Genomic DNA, 24,403 nt, shown 5'->3' with positions numbered 1-24,403 from the left:
TAATTTAGAAGGAGAAAATAGAGAATGTTCATATTCATCAGAGTACTATTACCCTAAAATGATAGACGTCCCCAGCATGAGCAAACATGAGTATCAGAATTTGTTTTATAAGTTTGGCTGAAGTTTGTAAACTGAAATGTATTTTTTTGACCAAAAAAATGTTAAATTTTAATTATATGATTGATATTTTGTAGGCTATCAGATACAGCTGCATTAAGATAGATAAACAACCAGTATACAATGTGGAGGTAAGGGGCTTGCAGTAGGGTGGTGACGGGGCAAAAATGAGGCTTTATGTTTTGTTATTTTTAGTGTTTTGATGTAAAAGAATGTATTGTCTGCCCAACAAAGTTTCCTTTTTTTTTTCTTCATTTATTAATTTGAGAGAATGAGAAGAAGTGGGATGGGGAGAGTGAGAGAAACATCGATTTGTTGTTCCACTTATTTATGAATTCATTGGTAGATTCTTGTATGTGCCAAACACACACCTGGGTGTATTGAGACGACTCCAGGACCTCTATTAAATTTTAAATGTAGTTTTCCTAATTAGAAATCAACACTAAAAATACTGTCTGTTATAGCCTCAAAAATTTTTATATGGTAGTAAAATCTAATAACAAGAATTAAAATCTTGTGCTCATCACAGATGAGTTTTGTATTCCTTTTCTCATATTTTATAGCTTTTATAAATACTACTTATAGATTAAAATGTAATATTTAAAAATGTATATATCTTTTATATACTTTTCACCTCTTTAAAATGATTATTTTATTCCATGTAGTTTTTTAGAGTATTTTTGATTCTTGACTAGTTCAAAGTGGTTAACTTGCATTGTTAAAAATATTTTGACCAAGGGAAATGTATTTCATGGAACTCTTAGAACTGTATTAATGTGCACTCAGAGTGATTTTAATGGCATTATGCAGTTGTTACTTTTGCAAATATTGATGGTGCTTGAAGAATTTTAATACATTTAGTATATCTTAACAGACATAGTTTGCTTATAAGTTTAAAAAAGATAAAAAATAATTTTGCACCTAAAGAATTATGTGTAATTGTAGCTCTTACTTAGGTTTACTCATCATCAGCCAGACTTTGCAAATGCCTTTTAAATTTTTTCTTTTAGAGGTAGTATTTCCCCTTACTATTTAAGGCAACAGAAAATAAGTAAAGCAGTAACCTATTTTTTGCAGTGCCTTATAGTTGTAAAACACATTTATATACTAGTAAATCATCCTTTTTGAACCATGTAACAATCCTGTGAAATTATAAAGTCAGGACTTAATTGGCACTTTACAGATGAGGAAATTAAGGCTCTTTGATAATTCAAGATTTGATCCCAGGATTTTACCCTTACCTTGTTTGAGTCATAGACTCTTTCCTTTCTTAGGTTAAAAATGCTGAAATTCCCAGAGGTGTATTAAATTTAATTGAAAGTCTCATCGAAGGCCAGTTTTTTAAAGAAGCAATTGAAGAGCTTTCCTCTTTGCAAGCACATTATATCCCTCCTGTATGCCTTCTTCATGCTCTTCTAGAGAATATTCTACAGGTAAGAACAGTCTTTCAAAGAATGTAAAATAGGAACATTTTTTCATTTCTTGTATGCTTACAGCTTATTTTCTCTTCAGTACTTCTTGCCTTATTTTAATAGGAAATGTGGTACCCATTTATTACCATTTCTCTTCTGTTTTTAAACTATTTACCAGGTATTACTCTGAGTGCTTTTAACTTACTATTTTCTCAGAATTTCCAAGGTAATTTTATCTTGGAAAAAATTTAATTTAATTTTATTTATTTATTTACTTATTTTTATGTGTTATGTCTATGTGTCATGGCAGTAAAATTAAAGTACATTACACTACAATGACCTAGAGTGCCATTTGGTAAATTACTCCTTTAGTACCGTATTTTCCGGTGTATAAGACGACTGGGCATATAGAAGATTTTCCTGGGTTAAAAAGTCGTCTTATACGCCGGAAAATACAGTACATTAATAATAACCATTTTTATTTATAGTATCAATAATATACTTGTTAAACTGTGAAAACCAATAGGAATAGCTTTTCAAAGGTAGCTTTCTAATCATGTTCATCAGCAAGGTGCCAATTTGAAGAAATAATAGGTTTAAGCTATGTCAGACTAACATATCCTACCTAATAAAAGAGTAATATGCAAATTGACCCTAACTCCGCTACACCCACCAGCCACGCCCACCAGCCAATCAGAGCGAGTATGCAAATTAACCCAACCAAGATGGCTACAGCCACGGAGAAAGTAGGAGGGAGGCTTGGGTTTCCAAGGTGATAGAAGAAGCCAAGCTTTCCCCTGCCCTGGCCGGACTAAGCCTCCACTCAAGGCTACAAAGTTTCAATTATAGAAGGTAAACAAATCCAAACAGAAAAGGCTGCCGGCCACGGAGGGAGCAAAAGGCTTGGCTCTACTCCAGGATGCAAAGTTTCAATTGTAGAAGGTAAATATATCCCAGATACCAGGGCCTCCACTTGGGTCAACAGGGGGCGTGGCCATCCTGAAAACCACCACAGGCCCCTCGCTCAGGCTGCCCCACGCCCCAAGGGAACCCCCACCCTGATCCGGGATACCCTTCAGGGCAAACCAGCTGGCCCCCACCCGTGCACCAGGCCTCTATCCTATCTAATAAAAGAGTAATATGCAGATTGATCACTCCAACACACAATATGGTTGCCCCCATGTAGTCAAAGATCCTGCCCCCATGCGGACACAAGATGGCCACCACAAGATGGCCAGCAGGAGAGGGCAGTTGGGAGGCACCCTGCCTGCAAGGGAGGGCAGTTGAGAGGCACCAGGCCTGCAAGGGAGGGCAGTTGGAGGCGATCAACCCTGCAGGGGAGGACAGTTAGGGGTGACCAGGATGGCAGAGGAGGGAAGTTGGGGGCAAACAGGCTGGCAGGGGAGCAGTTAGACATCAATCAGGCTGGCATGGGAGTGGTTAGGGGGTGATCAGGCTGGCAGGCAGAAGTGGTTAGGGGCAATCAGGAAGGCAGGCAGGCGAGCAGTTGGGAGCCAGCAGTCCTGGATTGTGAGAGGGATCCCAGATTGGAGAGGGTGCAGGCTGGGCTGAGGGACACCACCCCCGCCCCCGTGCATGAATTTCGTGCACCGGACCTCTAGTATATATATATGTAGTGACCATGATGACCGTTCGACCCATCACCATGCAGTGCTAGCATAGACACAGGTAAAGTCTATGAGTGAACTAAGAATGAACAAGACAAATACTTGCCTTCACGGAGCTCGCACTGTAAGAAGGTTAGGTCAGGGATGAGAATTCAAAATTGCCATCAGCACAGACCTGAGGTGCCGCTTCTCAGAGCAGCCAGAGATACACCTGGTAGCAGACTTGGGATGTGACTGAAGGGCTGGTGCCAACATGAAGGCGGGGCCATTCTGGATTTCCCAGAGGAGCCAATGGCTGCTTAGGAGGTAGAGCCTTTGATACTTACTGGCATAGACACCAACCAATCAGAAGCAAATCTGGGTGAACTGTGAGGAGCCAATGGCTGCCTAGGAGGCAGAGCTTTTGATACAAACTGGCATAGAAACTGACCAATCAGAACCTAATATGGGTGAACTGCAAAGGCAGAACCTAAGGTGGGGGCTGAGGAGGGGTATTAAGGGCAACAGCTGTTTGGTATAAGGTGTAAGAAAGCGGTTCAATTTTTTAATAATCTGTTTGGCAGTATAGTGCATATGGCTGGCTATCAGTCCAGATATAGGGGTTATGTATTTTTGTCTGCCAAGAGCATCTACTCCTGCTGAAAAAGGCTTCCCCCCCCCCCCCCCCCCCATTTAAGCAATCCTATCCTTATATAATCATCTATAGGGTAAAATGCTAATTAGACCAGCCATCTTCCAGATGTCTGACTTTCTTCCGGACAAAGCCATGTTGTTGGGGGCCAAGGCATAGGCAGTTAGGAGCAATTGGGCCGGCAGGGTAGAGCATTTAGGAGTGAGATCAGGCTGGCAGAGGATTAGGGGCGATCAGGTCGGCAGGGGAGGGCAGTTGGAGGCCACCAGGCTGGCAGGGGAGGGCAGTTGGGGGCAATCAGGCTGGCAGGGGAGGGCAGTTGTGGGCGATCCGGCCAGCAGGGGAGGGCAGTTGGGGGTGACCAGGTCAGCAGGGGAGGGCAGTTCGGGACATAAGACAGGCAGGCAGGTGAGTGGTTAGGAGCCAGTTATCCTAGATTGTAGAGGGGTGTTAGACTGGTAGTTGGACATCCCCCGAGGGGTCCCAGATTGGAGAGGGTGCAGGCCGGACTGCGGGACCCCCCCGTGCATGAATTTTGTTCACTGGGCCTCTAGTGTTGGTAATAAGAAAGAACGTTGCATGAAAAATTGCTTACCTTTAGTTCCTTTCAGGTCACATTTGGGAACTCTTATCTCACTCTAATCATTAAAAGTAAAATGGGAGTTTCATATAAGTTAGTCCCAAAAGCCAGTATTATCTAATGTATAGATACATATTTAGAGTGTACCTAAATACGTTGTAGTATTTAATTAGCTAGATACTTCTATATGATCTTTTGGTCAAATACATTTATTTAGCAAGAACGTTAGGCCATGATTATTATAGTTTTAGACTGAATTAGCTGGTGAAAGTATACTTTTGGCTAAAGTGTTTTATTTGTTTGTTTATTTTTAAATAATAGGATAATATAGATACGTTTTCTGGTCGATACTTTCATATATTGTCAGCTCTTCTTCACCTGCATCCTCCTTGGAAGTCCCCAACCATGTCAAGATATTACTTAGAATTGTTTCAATGTCCAACTTGTATGAAAGGAGCGTGGTCTCTAATAGAAGTGCTTATCAGGTAAGGAATTTCACATGTGAGGATTTAATTTAACTTACTAGTTATGCTGGTTTTTAGGAACTCATGAAAGAAGTAAATATTTTCTTTCAAAATTTACTGTATATGTGGATATATAATGTTTGTGTTGTATTTATTGTACAACACAACTCTTATATATAGGTCACGTCTAAATTGGTTATGTTTGTCAATCAGTTTATTTAAAAAATAAATTTTATTGAATGCATGAAATTGATTCACAGAAAACCAAGTCATTATTTGTTTTTATTTTTTAACAAAATCCATATTGTTTTAAAAATTAAGAAAATTTATTGGATATGAATATCATCAAATTTTAGTCATCAAAAGTTTAAACATTTTTAACTTTAAACATCAGTGTTTATTATATTTTTTCAGCTAGAAATTTGAAGTTTGAAACTGAACTTTCTGTTTACTAAATATGTCATCTCTTTCGTGCCTCTGCACTTGCTGTCATCTGCCTATGTGCTTCTTTTGTCTTCCAAATGTTACTCTCTCTAGAAGTCCTATTTCTCCTTTCTCCCCAGCAGAACTTATCATTTTTTCCCTTTCTTTTCTGATAGCTCTCTGTCTTTGATAGCCTTCCTTTGTGTGTGAAGTATTTTTTTTTGTTCAAGTGTTTAGTTTTAGGGGGTCCATAGTATTGAAAGAAAAGATACTTGCCTAGCCAAGCAAAGGATAGACCTTTGGTTATAAATTTGAGATCATAAAGATTCACCTACCATCTTGGTTGTAATATATTTGAAGCAAGCTAAACTACTAGCTAGCATGCATTTATGCATTCTTTCAGCAAATGTTTATTGAATACTTACTGGGAGCCAGGCACTGTGGCTAAGAATATAAATATAACAAACAGTTTTTTCACTTTTGAAGATGGCTGGTATGAAAACATAATTTTTACACAACAGCATTTGCGTATCATGGTAGAGGATATACGCTTTATGTAGCCGATGTCTTTCTAATTTCCAAATCTGTTTCTTCCTTCACTGTCATTGCCTTTATTTTAAAAGCCCCAAATGCTTCTTATGTAAAAGTATTGTAATACCTGCTTTATTGATCTTGATTTCACTTTTTCCTCTTAATTTATCTTTAAAGTATTCCAGATGCTCTTTCCAAAGTGGTCTTTGACATAAGAGTAGAAGCTCACTTTTAAGCATCTTTAAACCTCAGTGCTTAATTTTACGCCTGAAACATAAAAAGTGCTTAATAAATGTTTGGATGAATTAATTAAAGCTGTAGGAAATGAAATTTGGACAGCTTAAAAGTATATTTTTTGATAAACAAATATCTAGATTTTGATTCAAAATAATTGGGGTTTGATGGGGATTGGGGGAAAGAGCCTAGAGAAGTGGTATGAATATAGGTGAGTGGGGTGATATTAGTCTACTTTTAATATATTTGAAATCTTTTAATATATATATATATATATATATATATATGTGTGTGTGTGTGTGTGTATGTGTGTGTATATATATATATATATATATATATATATATATATATATATGTATGTATTTTTTTTTTTAAAGAAAGGATACTATAGTACCCATCTCTGGCAATTTTCAGATACACCGAGCAACTGATTATGGGCATGGAGGATCTTGTAGAACAAATTTGGATATTAAATAAATTGTTAAATTTACTAGCTCCTAAGGACCTTTCTAACCTGAGAATGTGGTATTCAAACAGAAATCGGGAAAGGTAGAGACAAAGGAGAAAGTTACAAGTATATAGTTAATATAATTGATAATAAAGTTAGAAGAAAATTATAGTAAATAGTTGCCTAGAACTATTTCTTTCAGATCTATAGTTCTGAGTAATCTTATATTCTTTTTGGAAAACTACTGTAGAACTCTGTTGTCCAGTCCAGTAACCACTGTACTCTGTAACTATTTAAGTTTACTTAAGATTAGATAACTAAAAGTTTAAGTCCTTCGTTGCACAAGTTACATTTCAGTAAAACATATCCATCATTACAGAACATTCTTTTGGACAGGACTACTATCAGAAAGAAAATAAATGCTAAATTTGTGGAATTCTAAAAAATAGCCCTAAAATAACCTTCATTTTACTAAATAATGAAAAATAAAATTATCTTGAGTAAGAGGGGGATTATGGGGAGTATTATAAATTGAGAGTATCGCTGGTCATCTGAATCAAAAGGGTTTAATGAAATTCATTATTTTTTATTCTTTATCAGTGATATAAAGAGTACAAAGGGAGAGTACCAGATGGTTATTAAACATTACAATCATTGAAAGAGATATTAGACCTGTATTATTAAAAATGTATTTTTAAATACTTGACATGATTTAATTTTTTAAAGGAAGAAAATAGTAACAAAATTTTACTGAACTTGCTTTATATTTTGTTGAAGCAAATTTTATTACAATTTCAGTAATACTCTAAAAAATACTATGTCCACAAATTACTCAATAAATTGCTTATATTTTTGTTGGGTTCATGTTTTTCAGGTCTTGCCTTTTCAATGAAAATTTTTGTCATCAAATCTCAGAAAATATTACTGGCTCTAAGGTGCTCTACCTGACACTGCTCAAATTTTTCTTTAATTTAGTTGAAAGTGAAGTACGACAACTGAGTCAAAAGTAAGTTTTAATTGCAAAAAATCCCACTTTTTTATATTTACATTGTTTTACATACCATTTTTCTAATCATTTATATACATATTTTTATTTATTTATTTTCTTAATATATTTATTGATTTCAGAGAGAAAAAGAGAGAGAGAGATAGAAACATCAATGATAGAATCATTGATCAGTTTCCTCCTACTGGGGATTGAGTCCTCAACCTGGGCATGTGCCCTTGGCCGGAATAGATCCCGGGACCCTTCTGTCCTCAGGCTGATACTCTATCCACTGAGCAAAACTAGCTAGGGCTAAATCACCTAGTTTTCTAGTTTAAGTAGATTTATTTTTAAAACATATGTCTAGACACAGTCCTTAAGTGGCAATAGAGGTCTTTTTATGTATCCTTAGTTCACATTTTAATTTTTTACCAGCTTATACATTTGGGTATGTGAGAGTGTTTTTATTTTTCATAATTTATATACTTTTGAATTTTTAGTAACTGAATGCTTAAGTAAAAAGCTATACTAGGATTTAATACTAAATCTGTAATAATTATAAGTTTTGTGTATGCTCTTAAAATTAGATTACTATGTGTACTTGTTGGTGGTTATGTTAAACTCGGGACATTTTTTATATTTTATCCTTTATTAAAACTACTAGAGGCCTGGTGCACAATATTTGTGCACTGGCGGGTGGAGGGTGTACGCTCAGCACAGCCTGCGCCCTCTCACAGTCCGGGACCCCATGGGGGATGTCTGCCTGCTGGCTTAGGCCCATTCCCCACCAGCAGTTGGACATCCCTCTCACAGTCCAGGAGCCCTCGCTCCTTACTGCCCACCCACCTGCTCACTGCTCCTTACTACTCGGCTTCCTGCTCCTTAGCGCTGCCGCGGAGGCGGAAGAGGCTCTGTGAGCCTGGCTTCTGGCTGAGCGGCACTCCCCTTGTGGGAGTGCACTGACCTCCAGGGGTCAGCTCCTGCATTGAGTGTCTGCCCCCTGGTGGTCAGTGCATCATAGCGACCAGTCGTTCTGGTCCTTCTGTCGTAATGGCCACTTAGGCTTTTATTATATAGATAAATTTTATGTATTACGACCTTTCTCTATTCAGAAATTGCTAGAATTTTTAAAATATTCTTTTATATATTGTTGATAGAATTACAGGTATCTCCCTTTTCCTCCCTTCCTTCTAGCCCCTAGCTAGAATTTTTTTAACTGACAAGATACTGTGTCTAATAACTAAAGTGATCAAATTGATCATAAATACATAATTCTTGTTCATTTTTTATTAGGTTGTGTGACTGGTCAGATTCTCAGAGTCTAAAAATAACGGGAAAGGCAATTCTCCTTGAAATCTTCTGGTCAGGAATTGAGACCTCTGGGCTTTTGACCAGACCAGTATATATGCTTTTGGAGTGGACTATATATTCTCACAAGGAAAAATGCAAGTCTAATGATGTAAGTAGGATTAACTTACAAGTGAATAATTGTTTATGAAAAAAGTACATCTTTGAATTGTACATGTTTTTCTTCTCTTTACTCTTTGAATTACTTGAAAATATTAAAATGAACCAAATATGTCGCATTGTTTTCTATTTAGTTTGTCTAGTTTTAAGGTAAAAGATTTTTGGAGACGTGTTTCTTTGTCATCTCGCATTTTGATGTAGGAGCTAGGGACAGTTATTTGATTTTTAATGATAGGCAATCTATAGTTACTTGGCATTCTATATTTTTTACTTTTGTACATTTCTATTCCTAAGAAACTTGTAATTTTTATAAAATGTTTGTCTGAAATAAAAATTCTTACTTGTTTTTAAAACTACCTTTCTGGATGTGGAGTTATTTCCTGAACTATTTCTTTGTAGGAGATTTTGCCTGTCATTAGAAATTTAACATAGGGTGATTTTTGTGAAGGATAGTTGGAAAGGTTAAATACAGTAAAATATGTATAGTGCATGGCAACATATTGTGCCACAATTTGGGTGCATTATAAAAGTTACCTTCTCGTATTCAAAATGATCTTTGCCTTTGGGACTTATCTACTTTTTTTTGTGTTATATCATTAATTTCTGCTCATATATTTTTTTATTATTTTACTGTCTCTTGTACTTGAATGTTTGGATCTTTTTTCATTTTACTCTTTTTTGTTGTAATTGTTAATCCTTACCTGAGGATATTTTCCCATTGATTTTGTTTGTTTGTTTGTTTTAGAGATAGTGGGGAAGGGAGGGGGAGAGACAGAGAGAGAAACATGGATGTGAGAGAGACATACCAATTGGTTGCCTCCTGCACATGCCCCCACCAGGACCCAGGATCAAGCTTGCAAACTAGTTATGTGCCCTTGAATAGAATCAAACTTAGGACCCTTTAGTCCACAGGCTGACACTCTCTCCACTGAGCCAAACCAGCTAGGGCTCATTTTACTCTTTATTTCTAATATATACACAATGTAAATTGCCTTTGGAGTACATCTTGAGAACCATTCCATAGGTTTTGATACTTTAGGCTGCTTTTATTTTCTTTAAGGTTTTTTTACTTTCAATAATGAATTCCCCATTGATCCAAGAAATATTTTAAGTGTTTTACATTTTCTAAATTAATGGGTTTTCTTGCTGTTAATGGATTTTGTTGGTTTGTCTATGCTTTGTTGTTCATTTCTAATAGTGAATTTTGGTTAAAGAATGAGTTCTACATGATTTCTGATTTCTGAAATTAACTGAACTTTTTATTTTTAACCCCTTAAAATATTAGGGGCCAAAATATGTTTTCTCTGTTGTTTTATAGTGTTTCCTATCAAATTTGATAATTGTTTTAATTAACTCTTCTGAATCTACTTTGTGGATTTGTTTGTTTATTTATTTATTTACTAGCGTTCCCGTTGCAGGAAAAATCCTGCAATAGGGTTTCCTGTTGCACTCTACCCCACCCTGCCTGCTCTCCTCCCTTGTCCCCTGCCCCGCGATCTCCGCCAGCCCCCCTGCTTTTCTAACTTCTCCGCCAGCCCACTCTCCTTCCTTCTTCCCTGGCCCCACCTCCGCTCCACCCTTCTCCCCCGGCCCGCCTTCTTTGCCAGCCCGCCTGCTTTTCCCTTCTCCCCCAACCCCGCCTCCGCTCTTCCCTTCTCCCCGGGCCCCGCCTCCGCTCCTCCCTTCTCCCCCGCCCCGCCTTCTCCTCCAGCCCGCTCTTCTTCCTTCTCCCCTGGCCCCGCCTCCGCTCCTCCCTTCTCCCCCGGCCCCACCTCCGCTCCTCCCTTCTCCCCTGGCCCCGCCTCCGCTCCTCCCTTCTCCCCCGGCCCCGCCCCTTCTCCCCCCGGCCCCGCCTGCTCAACTTCCTTCTCCCCCGGCCCCGCCTCCACTCCTCCCTTCTCCTCCCCCCGGCTTGCTGGCTTCTCTGCAGCTTTGCTCCCTTCTGCAGCTCTTGGCTTCTTTCTATGCTGTCACGATATGCAAATTGGCCGCTATCTTTGTTTGGATAATTTGCATATTCGTCCTGATTGGTTGGTGGGCGTGGCTTGGGCGTAGCGAAGGTGCGGTCAATTTGCATATTTGTCTATTATTAGATTAGATTTTTGTAATAATTTCTGCTTTATATATAGTGATGCCTTATTATTATTCATGACTGATAAATTATCATAATTGCCAGCTAGGTAATATTTTTTTTCAGGAACAGTAAGTATAGTAGATAAGGTGGAGAGCTCTTGTGTCAAATGCCATAAAGTTTATTTTATGTTAAGAGTAAGGAAAATCATTTGTATTCCAATAATTTCTTTTATCCATTTCTGCTCCTCTACTTTTTAATTTCCAATATTTCATCTCCTCTTTTTATCCTCTGTTTTTTACCCATTTATATAAATTTTCAAGTTTTGTGTATACTTGGAACATTCTGGATAGTGTCATTTCATCCAATTTTTAGTTCACTATTCTTTTTAGCTGTGTCTAATATATTGGTAAACATGACAGTTATACTTTGAATATTTTTTCCAGAAATAGAACTTCAGTTTTAAAATCATTTAACTAATAGCTTCTTGTGATAATGAATGATGCCCTAGTGAAATATTATAGGTATATATACCTGTAAGAACCTTGTCTGCTAAGGGCAAAAGAAATAAATCCAGTAGTCACTGAGGGTTCAAAGTGCTAGAGATATCTTTGTCACTAATCCCCTATTAGGCATAGTATGATGGCAGAATTTAGCAGTTATAATCTATTTGGATACCCTAATATTTATTAAAACCTTTTCACATGTCTTATACCCTACTTAATTTAGTGATTTTTTTTTCATGCCTAGACAAAATACCAAAAATACAGGCATTTCAGTGACATAGTTTTAATGTCATCGTGAAAGAGTTTATATTTCAATCAGATATTTAAAAATATTATTTCTATACTTCATTTTTTACAAATAAATCTTTATTGTTCAGATAGTTACAGTTGTTCCTCTTTTTTCCCCCCATAGCTCCCCTCGACCCAGTTCCCACCCCACCCCCTGACATTACCCCCCCCACTATCCTCGTTCATAGGTGTATGATTTTTGTCCAGTCTTTTCCCGCACCCCCCACACCCCCTTCCCCCTTTCTATGCCCCTGATTCTATTATATTTACCAGTTTATTCTGTTTATTCTGTCAGATTTTTTATTCACTTGCTTTTTAGATTCACTTGTTGATATGTATTTGTTGTCACTTTGTTGTTAATAATTTTTATCCTTACCCTTTTGTTCTTCTTCCTCTTCTTAAAGAATACCCTTCAGCATTTCATATACTTCTGGTTTGGCAGTGATGTACTCCTTTAGCTTTTTCTTATCTGTGAAGCTCTTTATCTGACCTTCAATTCTGAATGATAGCTTTGCTGGGTAGAGTAATCTTGGTTGTAGGTTCTTGCTATTCATCACTTTGAATATTTCTTGCCACTCCCGTCTGGCCTGCATAGTTTCTGTTAAGAAGTCAGCTGACAGTTGTATGGGTACTCCCTTGTAGGTAACTAACTGTCTCTTGCTGCTTGTAAAATTCTCTTTGTCTTTTGCCCTTGGCATTTTAATTATGATGTGCCTTGGTGTGGTCCTCTTTGTATTCCTTTTGTTTGGGGTTCCCTGCACTTCTTGGACTTGTATGTCTATTTCTTTCACCAGGTAGGGGAAGTTTTCTGTCATTATTTCTTCAAATTGGTTTTCAATATCTTGCTCTCTCTTCTTCTTCTGGCACCCCCATAATTCGGATATTGGTACACTTGAAGTTGTACCAGAGGCTTCTTACACTATCTTCATATTTTTGGATTCTTTTTTCTTTTTGCTTTTCTGGCTGGGTATGTTTTTGCTTCTTCGTATTTCAAATCTTTGACTTGATTCTTGGGGTCCTCTAGTCTGCTGTTGGATCTCTGTATATTATTCTTTATTTCAGCCAATGTATGCTTAATTTCTAATTGGTCCTTTTTCATGTTCTTGAGGGTCTCACTGTATTTCCAGGAGGTTTCTAGAAGATTCTTGAGTAACCTTATAACCGTGGTTTTGAACTCTATATCCAGTAGTTTGCTTTCCTCCATTTCTTTCATTTGTGACCTGTTTCTTTGTCTCTGCATTTTGGCTACTTCCCTGTGTTGAAAGAGTGGCTTTGTGTGCTAGGTGTCCTATAGGGCCCAGTGGTTCAGCCTCCCTAATTACCTGAGGTGTACACTCTTGGTACACCCCTTTGTGGCCTGTGTGCACAAGGCTGTGTGTAGTTAAGCACAGTCTTGTTGTAGTTAAGCCTGTGCTGCAATTAAGCCTTGATTGCAGTTGGTATCACTGGGAGGAATTGACCTCCACGCCAATTGGCTGTGAGGACCAGTTGTGTCTACAATGGGAGAACTTCTGTGCTGGAGATGCCCTTATGGGGCAGGACTTGCATCAGTGGGGCTTTGGCGCTCACTGAGTCTGCCCCCTGAGTGTGTCTCTTATGGATGTGAAGAGTTATAGTCTGGATGGTCTCACTCTGACCACTGGGTTCACTGGCTCTTGGATCTCCAAGGAGGTGCAAAGTCAGCCACTGTCTGAGACCACCTAGCAGGAGCTACAGAGACATCTGCAAATTCCTCCTCTTTGTTTGGGAAGCAATGCAAGCTGCTGTCGAGCCTTGGGCCTTCTTTTGGAAGCTCTGGGGCTCTCTGACCCAGCTGCAGTTCGTTAGGTTTTAGATTGCAAAAGGCCAGTCCATTCATATGCAAAAGCCTCTGCGCACAGCTTGGTTGAGGTTGTAAATTGGGTGGGGCGGGGTCTCAGGGAATCACCAGGGCGGAATAAACAACAATGGCTTCCCGTCAGCCTTGCCCCAAGAGGTCCCTCGGTCTCTGTGTCCCGCAGCAATGTGCAGCAACAATGATCACTGCAAGCATCTCTGAGAGAAGGCCGCCCTCATGTTCCAGCCCGATGCCAGACAGTCCAGTTTCTCTCCGTATGAGTCTGGGTCCCCAGAGTCTCACCCAGAACTGGAGTTCAGAGCAGTCGGGAGCTTTTATCTCCCTCCCGATTGAAAAAGACAACAGCGTACCCAGTTGCTAGCCCCTTTCACGTGTGCCTCCGTACATCCACACTTCCACACCTCCACACCTCCTACCGGACTCAATGTGCTTTTATCTTTCCTTCTAGTTGTAGAATTTCCACTCAGCCAGCCTTCCCATGGTTCTGGATGGTATCCGTTTTGTCTTTTAGTTGTAGTTTTGATATGGTTGTGCGCGGCAGCAAGTTCAGGTGTTTACCTATGCCGCCATCTTGATTATCTCTCCTCTATACTTCATTTTTACAGCTTATGTATTAGAAAGACTTTTTAAAACTATATTACTGATTTCAGGGAGAGGGAGAGAGGGAGAGGGAGAGAGGGAGAGAGGGAGAGAGGGAGAGGGAGAGAGAGAGAGAGAGAGAGAGAGAGAGAGAGAGAGAGAGAAAGAAACAGAAACATCAATGATGAGAGAGTCATTGATCAGCTGCCTCCTGCACACCCCACACTGGGGACTGAGTCCACAACCCATGCATGTGTCCTGACCGGGAATCAAACCATGACCTCCTGGTTTATTGGTTGATGCTCAATCACAGAGCAACACCAGCCGGGCGTATTAGAAAGATTTTTAAACAGCAGGATAAAACACACTTAATATAAATAAGTAAGGTTTGTATGTCTTGCTATAGGAATTTAATAATTTTTATTATAGAAGTGATAATATAAACAACTCATACTTTTAAAACTATGATCTCTATACATCTCTAAGGTAATGATATTTGATATAATTTAATAATTAATAAATACTGATAGAATTCATATATTTTATTTTAATAATAGATTTCTCATCTTAATGTTAGGTCTTCAAACATGAACTAGCCTACTTATTGACTGGAATTCTTGGAGCAGCAATAGATTATTGGATCTTCCTTGGTCTTAAAATGGGTAGAAATGTGATACGCCACATGTCTGATGACTTAGGAAGTTATGTTTCCCTTTTGTGTGATGGTAAGTTTGTCTATGTTTTGTTTTTCTTAGACCCATTGTGGAAATTAGTTTTGAGTTTCCTTTTGACAGTCTGTAATCTTCAACATATCTTCATGTGAAGCTTTCCTTAAAATATTTGTACACTAACACACATATACATATACATATAGGTAGACAATATAAAGAGGAAGGTAACAATTACCCATAATGAATGCTCCCACACAAATAACTGCTGTTGAGCTTTTAATATATATCTTTCTAGTATTTCCAAGCATTTTTACTAGTGCATAGTTGAGTTCATACTGTATATGTAATTTTATTATTCTCCTCCAAATGTTCCAGGAGCCTTCCCCAACACACATCATTTATCAGTTTATTCTCTTCATTAGAGAGAAATATTGCTTGTTTATGTATGGTGCTTTTGAATCTCACATGGTAGGAACTCTTCAGTACCTTTAAACTTCTGATTCTTCAAGTTGAGGAGAAAACATGTGCGTCTCTAACCTTACCTATGCCATATGAACAGTTCCTAGGTCTCTTCTTGAATGAATACTTATCAGTATTAAAAAATGAAATAAATTGAATCGGAATAGTTACGTTTTAAAGTAACTTGTATTAACTTTGGTTATATCACTAGTTAAAACATTTTTCTATATATCTATTGCTGTATAATTTTTCTTATCCTATATAATAAAACCCTAATATGCAAATTGACCAAACAGTGGAATGACTGTCCAGACGACCTTCCAGATGAAGCTGGGGCCGTGGGCTGCGAGGGCCGAGCCCCTTGCACAAATTTCATGCATCGGGCCTCTAGTTATAACATAAAAAACTGCTACTATTTGTTGCCCCACTGAGTATGGTAATCTAACAGATGAGCATGGATGAAGTAAATAGAAATAATAAATTTGTATATATATATTTTTTAATCTTTCTTTTCTTCCCATTATCTACTTTAAGGGTTTCTCTCACATAAGTGGGGAGGGAATATTATTTTAGCAGTGTGATGACAAAACTCATTTTTAGTGCTCACCTTATAAAAGATTTCTCCCTAACTTTTTTGGGTTTCCAGAATAAGGGAGGCTTCCATATAAAGCCTTATATATATTCCTAAACTACAAAGCCAGTTTAGGGAGCTATGAATCCTTTTCTTCCTGTTTGTCTTTCTATCTTTATTTTTTGTTATCCTAAATTCCTGAAATGAACATATTTTAAACCAAGTGAGCTTTTATCCTCAAATATAAAAGATGATTTTTAATATATTTAAAAGTATTTTACACTGCCAAGTAAAATATTCTGTTTTGTTATATGTGTTTTAATGTGTCTTGGTTTTATATAAAAAGAAAAAGTTCTTGGATATGTTGTCAATCACTTTAATACTTTGTAAAGAGAATCTAGAATAAGAATCCAGGTTATAACTGGGCTCAGGATTTATTCGATAATGCCCTCTGCAAAGTGAGGTCTCTTCTTACACTACTGAGGTTAGAAGATTTTTATCTAAAGCATTTTATCTCCTTTTTTTTCTTTCTTTTTCATTGAGATGAGGGGTGATTACTGTTCCTTTTGTGGAGTAGCTGTCCTTTGTTGCATGACTTTTTAACATTTCTTAGCTCAAATTCAATCTTCCTTCAGAACCTTTTCTTATTTCTTTCCCACCATTCCTACTAGGTAGTTTTTCCTTTTTTTTTTCCTTCCCATTTTAGCTACAGCAGGATTCTGGCATTATTTGCTAGCACCATACCTAAACATTCAGTTAAAGGGATTCCCTGTTTTAATTCCGTAGTGGAAACCTATTTGATATTGGCTACTAAGGGCAGGATTAGCAGTGGCTTTAGAGACCATCAATATAGTTATATGTGTTGTTCCCAGTATCTAGGGAAATATAGTTTAGCCAAAAGCTAAATAATGAACCTTTATATTAACAGGGTTCTATTATTAATGGGTTACATTAGCTTTAATGCTTTCTTTATTCATATTCTGAATTTCTCTTCACTTTAAAGGAAAATGATGTTATCCACTGTTATTCCCAGTTTTCACATGACAAGTTTAAACCCAACAAGTTTGAGCCTGTAACTGACTTAAGCGAAAATTAGACTTTAACATTGCCATTGCTAACATGAAAATTAAAGTGTTTATTATAGAGCTGGTAGAACAATACACTTGTCCCAAAAGTAAACAAGATGTTCTAATAATGTCCTTTTTGTCAATATTTTGATATTTTGATGAACCACTTCTTTTTCTCTGAGAATATTCCCTCTTTTAAAAATTATTCCTTTGTATTATTCTTCAGCTCAGTTACTATTTTTTGCTTTTCCTAAGTCATTTGTAAAGATGTTATAATTTGGCTGTTCTATAACTTCTAGTTGAAGATATTGGTCCATCTTTCTCATTTATGGCATACTGGATGTCTTAGTTTTTTCTAGTCCAAAAGTAAAGAATTTATATTATGAAGTTACTGAGATTCAGATCTATTTAATTAATTTTAGTTTAATAAAATTGTTGTTAGCTGTTAATTGTTTTATGGAAAATTAAAGCCAAAGATATTTTAGTAGATAAGTGTCCATCAATCCCGCATAGAGGCCATTATTTCTAAACACTCTGAACAGTTTCCTTCTATTCTTTCTATATATTATGATCAAGTGATCAGAATTTTCTTTTTTTTATGCCTACTTGAAAATTCTGAAGTATTGGCTTAAACTAAGGATTGGCAAGCTGTGTTTTGTAAAGTACCAGGTAATAAATAGTTTTGGCTTTACAGACTTTCCAGCAGAGATGGGGAACCTTTTTTCTGCCTAGGGCCATTTGGATATTTATAACATCATTCTTGGGCTGTACAAAATTATCAACTTAAAAATTAGCTGCTATATTTGGTTAAACATTTAATTAACTCATCTCTAATGCCTTGGCAGGGCCAGACCAAATGATTTGTAATCGGTGGGCTGGATGTTCCCCACCCATGCTCTACAGTCTCTCTCCCAGCTACTCATTTCTGCAGTTACAGTAAGAAGCAGTGATACACAATACATAAATGAATATGGTTGTGTTCCAGTAAAACTTTATTCATAATAATAGGCAACAAGACATAGTTTGTATATCTCTAATTTAAGTTTATTTCTTCTCTTCAGTGGGAAGAAAACGTTATCAAAATCTATATTTTTCACATCTTTAGATAACTTTAATAAAGCTTTCTTTTCCTTTGTTAGGCTACATCATCATCATCTTTTGCTGATAAGTTGTTTTTCCAAACCTTCTCCTTTTTAAAATCTCTATTCAAATCCTTCTTCATACTTCAAACCTCTTCCGCAAATTAAATTTTTATGATTTACCTATTCTCTCAGTCAAAATGTTTCTATTTCTTTCATTCTTTATTTATTTAATATATTTTTATTGGCCCTCTAGCAGTCATTGATCTAAACACTTCAAATGCAGTGGAAGAATGAAACAAAACCTGGTCCTTGCTTTTCAAGCTGCTGACCCTTTGCTGGAACTTAGAGCGAGTGTTTGTGAACAAGTGTGCTCAGGCTGTTTAAGAGGAAGCCTGTGTCTGCAGCAGCCCTCCATCTCACCCAGATGGAGTGCTGTTGATTTTCACAGCCAGATGTTTTGGATATTCTTCCTCCAGGCCCTGGTGCTCCAGGCTGGGGAGTCCCATGTGGGGCTGGTATCCCTCATTTCACTGCCACAGCAAACCCAATTCTTAACTGCCACACGTGGGTGTAGGACCAGCCGCTTTGGATCTCCCCTACTCCTGTCTGTCTCCATGTGACGACTTCTATATTTCCTTAGCTCTAGGTCTTCTGTTCAGCTAGTCTTCAGGTGATTTTCAGGGATCTATAATTTAGCTGTAATTTTGACATGATGGTGGAAGAAGGCAAGTACAACGTTTACCTACTCCACCATCTTGGCTGGAACATCAAAACTATCTGGCCATTCTAATTTTTAAAATGTATTTTAACCTATTATGTTTATTTTGCTAATTTTATTGACTTTTTTCTAATTCTATATTTTTCTAGTATTTGTAGTTTAATCTGCCTTGTATAATATCACAACTTTTTTTTCTTTATTGATTAAGGTATTACATATGTGTCCTTATCCCCCCATTGCCCCCCCGACCCCCCTCTCCCACTCATGCCCTCACCCCCCTGGTGTCTGTGTCCATTGGTTAGGCTTATATGCATGCATACAAGTCCTTTGGTTGATCTCTCCCCCTTAACCCCACCCTCCCCTACCTTCCCTCTGAGGTTTGGTGGTCTGATCGATGCTTCTCTGTCTCTGGGTCTGTTTCTGTTCATCAGTTTATATAGTTCATTATATTCCACAACTTTTTTATTTTGTTTGTTTTTGCTTAATTTTAGCTCTTTGCTGTCCTATTGATTGGTCTTTCTAATTCTTTATCATTCCACTGTATTATCCATTCTCTTATACAGAGAGTATTAGTAGAGAACTCATCATATTAAATAAATTTCATGGGAAATAGTCACTCTAGTTCTTTATCACTTTGAGTCATGTGTATTTTTATGCATTTCCATGTTATTGGAGAATTTTGAAAAGAAGAGACTTGAGATTCTTGGTGTTTTTGTTTTGTCATTTAAAATTTATACGTTTCCTCCCACTTACCATAGTAGGGTGGGTACAGACTTCTATGAAATCCTTATACATTCTCTTCTGTTACATTTTTTCATTTTTCCTCCTTCTCTGCAGTGTCAGGATTCATGGGTTTTGTTAGGGGAAAGGGTATAATTTATTTCTTTCTATAAGCTCAAGATTGATCACTGCAAATTAAATACACTTGTACCCATGTGTAAAACAAGTACTGGTTTTCAAAAGGTGCAACCCTGTTGTGGGAAGAGATCTTGAACATTAATTGGAAAGTATAGTAATAAATCACATGTCTATCTATTCATACATCATCAGTCTGTTCAGATGTACATATATAATTTCAAGACTTTTATTTAAAATAATAAAAAGTAATGATTGTTTCAAATGTGAGAACATTACCATAAAACAATTTCTCATCAAAGGCAAGGAATAGGAATATTATCTATTTTTCATGGTTTAAAATTGTGTGGGTGAATTTTACTGGTGTAGAAATCATTTTCATGAATAAAATCTATGAAGGAGATAGTCTATAGAAAGAAATTTTATCGGGTGTAGCAATAACTGTATTTACTTCTCTTGTTTTCTACAGACTTTTCTTCACAGGAATTAGAGATTTTCATTTGTTCCTTTTCCTCCTCTTGGCTTCAAATGTTTGTTGCAGAGGCAGTTTTTAAAAAGTTGTGTTTACAGAGTTCCATCAGTATTTCTTCTGAGCCACTCTCCCTTCAGAAAATGGTAAGCACCACTTTTAATTTCCAAGAAGTGAATCCATAAATTCAATATTAAAATATTCTTTGTTGTTTCTAATAATTATAGCATATTAATCATAAATCTTTCAAATCTATATATGAGTATGCATTTTTCTACCTCAGTAATGGAGTAATTAGTGAATAGAGAGTTTAATTACTTGAGAGTAATTAAGGATTGATAGCAAAAATAAAAATTAAAAAAAATACAAGAATCTTGGTGTCCTAATCATTTGCCATAGCATATAAGATGATTATTTTGAAAAGAACTACTGTCACTTGTGACAACATTGATAGACCTTAAGAATATTGTGCTAAGCAAAATAAGTCAGCCAGAAAAAGCTAAGAACCATATGATTTCACTCATAGGTGGGATATAAAACTAAAACTCATAGACACAGATAACAGTATGGTGATTGTGAGGGGGTAGTAAAGAGTAGAGTGAGGGGGTAGTAAAGAGTAAAGGCGGCCACATATATAGTGACAGAAGTTGATTACACTTTAGGTGGTGGGGACGCTATGGAATATATAGATCATATCATAGAAATGTACACTTGAAACCTATATAATCTTATTAACTAATATCACCCCAATAAATTTAATTTAAAAAAAAGAAAGACCTAGACCCGAAAAATATTCTATGTAGTATTTAATGGTATTTAAAATTACAAATGGTTTCCAAGGTTCCTGTTTATTCTATATATACACACACGTAAGCTACATTTGATCCAAGTTTTCCACTTTTATCTTGGCTTTTTTCTTTTAGACATTGATTTTAGAAAGAGGGGAAGGCATAGAGAGAGAGAGAGAAACATCAGTGAAATATCAGTAGGCTACACCTGCATACCCCCTACTGGGGTTTGAGCCCACAACTCAGGCATGTGCCCTGGCTGGGAATCGAATCAGAGATCTCTCGGTGCACACAGGACAACGCTCAACCAACTGAGCCACACCAGCCAAAGCCTCATTAATATCTAGTATCTCCAGCAATTTCTTCAACAAATGAGAAACATTGTTTTTAATTGGTCAGATTGGGCAAATCTGTTTTTGCAACAATCCTTGTTTTTAACAACTTTTGCACTTTTTATTCTGTTTATTCCAGACTTGTTTTCTCTTGAAGGAAGGCATTACTAAAATGGAAGTGACAAAATACCAGTTGTACATAAATCATAAATATTTAAAATATGCAAATGAATTATAACAAGTTGGGAATAAGACTAATCAAAAGAACTTTTCTAAATGAGCATCACAATTGAATTTGAAAAAATAATTATTTTTAAGAAGGCATTTTTTTTTTATGTAGGTCATATGTGGAACTCGTAGCTTTCTTAATATTTTAGCATGTTCAAATGAGATTGGGTGATAACCATAGTGATGAAGACAAAAAAATGTAAACAATTATATGGTGAAATGAATCAAGTAATTTTTAATGCTTCCCAGGTCTTTGTGGTGGAGAAACTAATATATTATTCTTTTTCAACAGTTATATTCATATTTGCCAGCTGTGGGGAAAACTGGTATGCATGGTATTGGAAAGATGCAGATACTAAAGAAAAAAGAACAGCGGCCTTGCCTTGAATCTCAGAGGGCCTTACTAATGCTGAATGGTGCTAAACGAAAACAAGTTGAAGGGCCACCAGAGTTACGGTGTGTAATGCTTATATACCAAATATGCTTTGTTTTAGAGACAGCTCTTTTCTGAAACATTTCTTGAATCTTATGATTATCTGTGATATCTTCTGAATTATATTGATTAGCAGAAACTCAGTTTTATACCTATAAATGCACATGATCCATAGTTTCCCTTTCTTTAATTCAGGGCACATGCTTTCTTTCTATAAGATTAAGTGCTTTCCAAAAGAAATAAAACTATTCATCACATTATTGCTTCACACATTTTTGTTCTGTGATTTAAATTACTACTCGCATATAATATAGGTGGATTTCAGAATATATGGTCATGTGAGATACTTTGAATTGGTATAATAGCTTTACCTCCCAAATGAGAAACTTTTCTCTAGAAGTATGTTATATTAAACTCAGAAAACCAGAAATGTTTTTAGGAAGAAGAGAATAGGATCAGATATTAAACTAAGAATGGGGAGCAGAGACCTGCATTTTAATTTTTGCATTTTGCTTTATTCTTTCTGCCAAAATCATTTATTTGGTCTCTTTCTCTACATGATTTTTCATATTCATAAACTTTTCAGTGGGCAGTTGGGGTACAAAGTTAATAAAATGAAAATATATTAAAATTTGTTTCTGTACAGTTGAAATAAATGTAAAAATAGAAAGCAGTAAAGATTTGAATGAATAAAAGGGTTTAAATTAAAAGAGGGCCAGATTTTTTTAAATACTCACCATCTAATGTATACTGCCATGCCTTGGTGAAAAAAGAAAGCTTTTACATTTCTTACTTTCTTTTCAGAGAACTGAACCTTGCTAAATGTTCCTCATCATTAAAAAGATGGAAAAAGAAGTCAGAAGGAGAATTGTCCTGTTCTAAGGAGAATTGCCCCTCTTTAGTAAAAAAGATGAATTTCCACAAGACTAATTTAAAAGGTATTTCAAATGTCTCAATTAATCTATGATAGGAACTTTTCATGGTTGTAATCAGTATCTGCAAGTTTTATACACTGGCCCTGCCGAGTACCTGAACTTAACTGTTAGAGTAGGTCCAGGAAACATTTTTCTGAAAAGCATTATTTTTTTGAACTGTCATTTATTTGAAGAAAGTAATTTTTAATTCCCAGTATAATAGAGTATTCCTTCCCTTCTTTTCTCCCCCTGTCTCTCAAATATAAAATGCAGTGTATATAGCTAACATTGAGGTTTTCCCAGACTTGCCCTCCATACTTTTTTATTCTACCTCAACCTGTGCTGCTTAGGATCAGTGTCTTTTGATTTGAAAGTATAATTCAGTCTTCATCTCTCTCAATCCTAGACATTTTGTGAACAAAGAATGAGGACTAGGCTATGTTACATAGCTGTGTTAAGCATATGGACTCTTCTCTTCCAGGCATTGAGCCCAGACTATGAAATGTGTTTGGCTTTTGGTTCTAACTATACTGGAACCTCAGTACTTAAAGGATGGAGTAACAAGAATAGTGTTGTAATCATTCACTCCAGCACCTCTTTTACTTAGGCATCTCCTAACTCACAAATATAAGTTACCTTTTACAAGTCTATTCTTGGTCAAAGTAAACTTCTGAGTCTCTTGTTTATTTGTAGTATTGTCTTTTTAATTCAAACATCATTATGACACCAGTGGAAACTGTAATAGTGAAGCTGTTATACCCTTTCAGCATGATATAAGTTTATAATTGCATATCAAAAAATCAAAATAACTGCTCATTTGGCTCAAAATGTGAAAAAATATATTAAATGAATAAAGATATTAACTTCACAAAACAGTGTCCTTTTTCTTTGTTTATTGTGTCAGAAAGTAAAATGAATATGAATGACTAGGCTGAACAGCAGAAGGAACTGGGAGGGAGAAGAAATTGAAAAGTAGTAGAGAAAAACTTTAAAAGCTTTTCAATGCATGTAAAAGAATGTTTTGGTAGAAGTTACAGAGATAGTCTATAAAACAGAACACTGAAAATGTGCTTAGTACTTTCCAGCAAGAAAAAATTTGATTCAGTATTTCATTTGTTTTTTAAGTACTTTTAAGTTTTTCTTTTATTCCACTTACTTCAAATGATCACTTATATCTTACTAATCTTGGTTATAGCAGAGATAGATGTAGACTATTTTAGCCAGCAGGCACTAATTGCTTTCCTCCTAGAAAAAACTTTGCCATTCTATTTGTCACTCTTGTTCAGCTTTAAATGGTACTAGGAATTTTTTTATTCGTGTGTGTGTGTGTGTGTGTTTATATTAAGATTCCCGCATTTCTCCTCCTCTGTGCTGCTGTAGCCAAGCCAGACAGCCTATTGAGAAGCAGCAAACCATCTAATGGATTTGAAGTTCTTGAATGTGTAGAGGCACTCGTGCTTAGCCAGAAACATTCATTTGAATTAAGCTATAAATGCTGTATTAAAAAAAAGCCATACATTTAACGTAGGTTCATGAATAAATTTAAGAGAGGGCAATTGCACTCTAAACTTTTATTGCTACAAAACCCAGTATTTTTGGTGTTCTCTGATCATTT

At 36.5% G+C, this 24,403-nt stretch overlaps 1 protein-coding gene across 4 annotated transcripts in view; it reads left to right on the top strand.

Moving 5' to 3' along the window:
* Positions 1–24,403, top strand: part of SLF1 (SMC5-SMC6 complex localization factor 1) — a 78,212-nt gene that overhangs the window by 36,222 nt on the left and 17,587 nt on the right. For all 4 annotated transcript variants that reach the window (XR_013815114.1, XR_013815115.1, XR_013815116.1 and 1 more), the window contains 9 exons: positions 195–248; positions 1,392–1,550; positions 4,690–4,853; positions 7,343–7,474; positions 8,747–8,912; positions 14,779–14,926; positions 20,094–20,239; positions 21,734–21,897; positions 22,679–22,812. Coding sequence is in view for 1 of the 4 variants with exons in the window: in XM_079798976.1 (XP_079655102.1) it covers positions 195–248; positions 1,392–1,550; positions 4,690–4,853; positions 7,343–7,474; positions 8,747–8,912; positions 14,779–14,926; positions 20,094–20,239; positions 21,734–21,897; positions 22,679–22,812 (1,267 nt within the window). In the remaining 3 variants the exon portion in view is untranslated. The remainder of the gene's footprint in view (positions 1–194; positions 249–1,391; positions 1,551–4,689; positions 4,854–7,342; positions 7,475–8,746; positions 8,913–14,778; positions 14,927–20,093; positions 20,240–21,733; positions 21,898–22,678; positions 22,813–24,403) is intronic.

This window comes from Cnephaeus nilssonii (genome assembly GCF_951640355.1).
Source record: "Cnephaeus nilssonii genome assembly, chromosome: 2".
Taxonomy (NCBI): domain Eukaryota; kingdom Metazoa; phylum Chordata; class Mammalia; order Chiroptera; family Vespertilionidae; genus Cnephaeus; species Cnephaeus nilssonii.
This window is presented reverse-complemented; position numbering and strand designations above follow the sequence as displayed.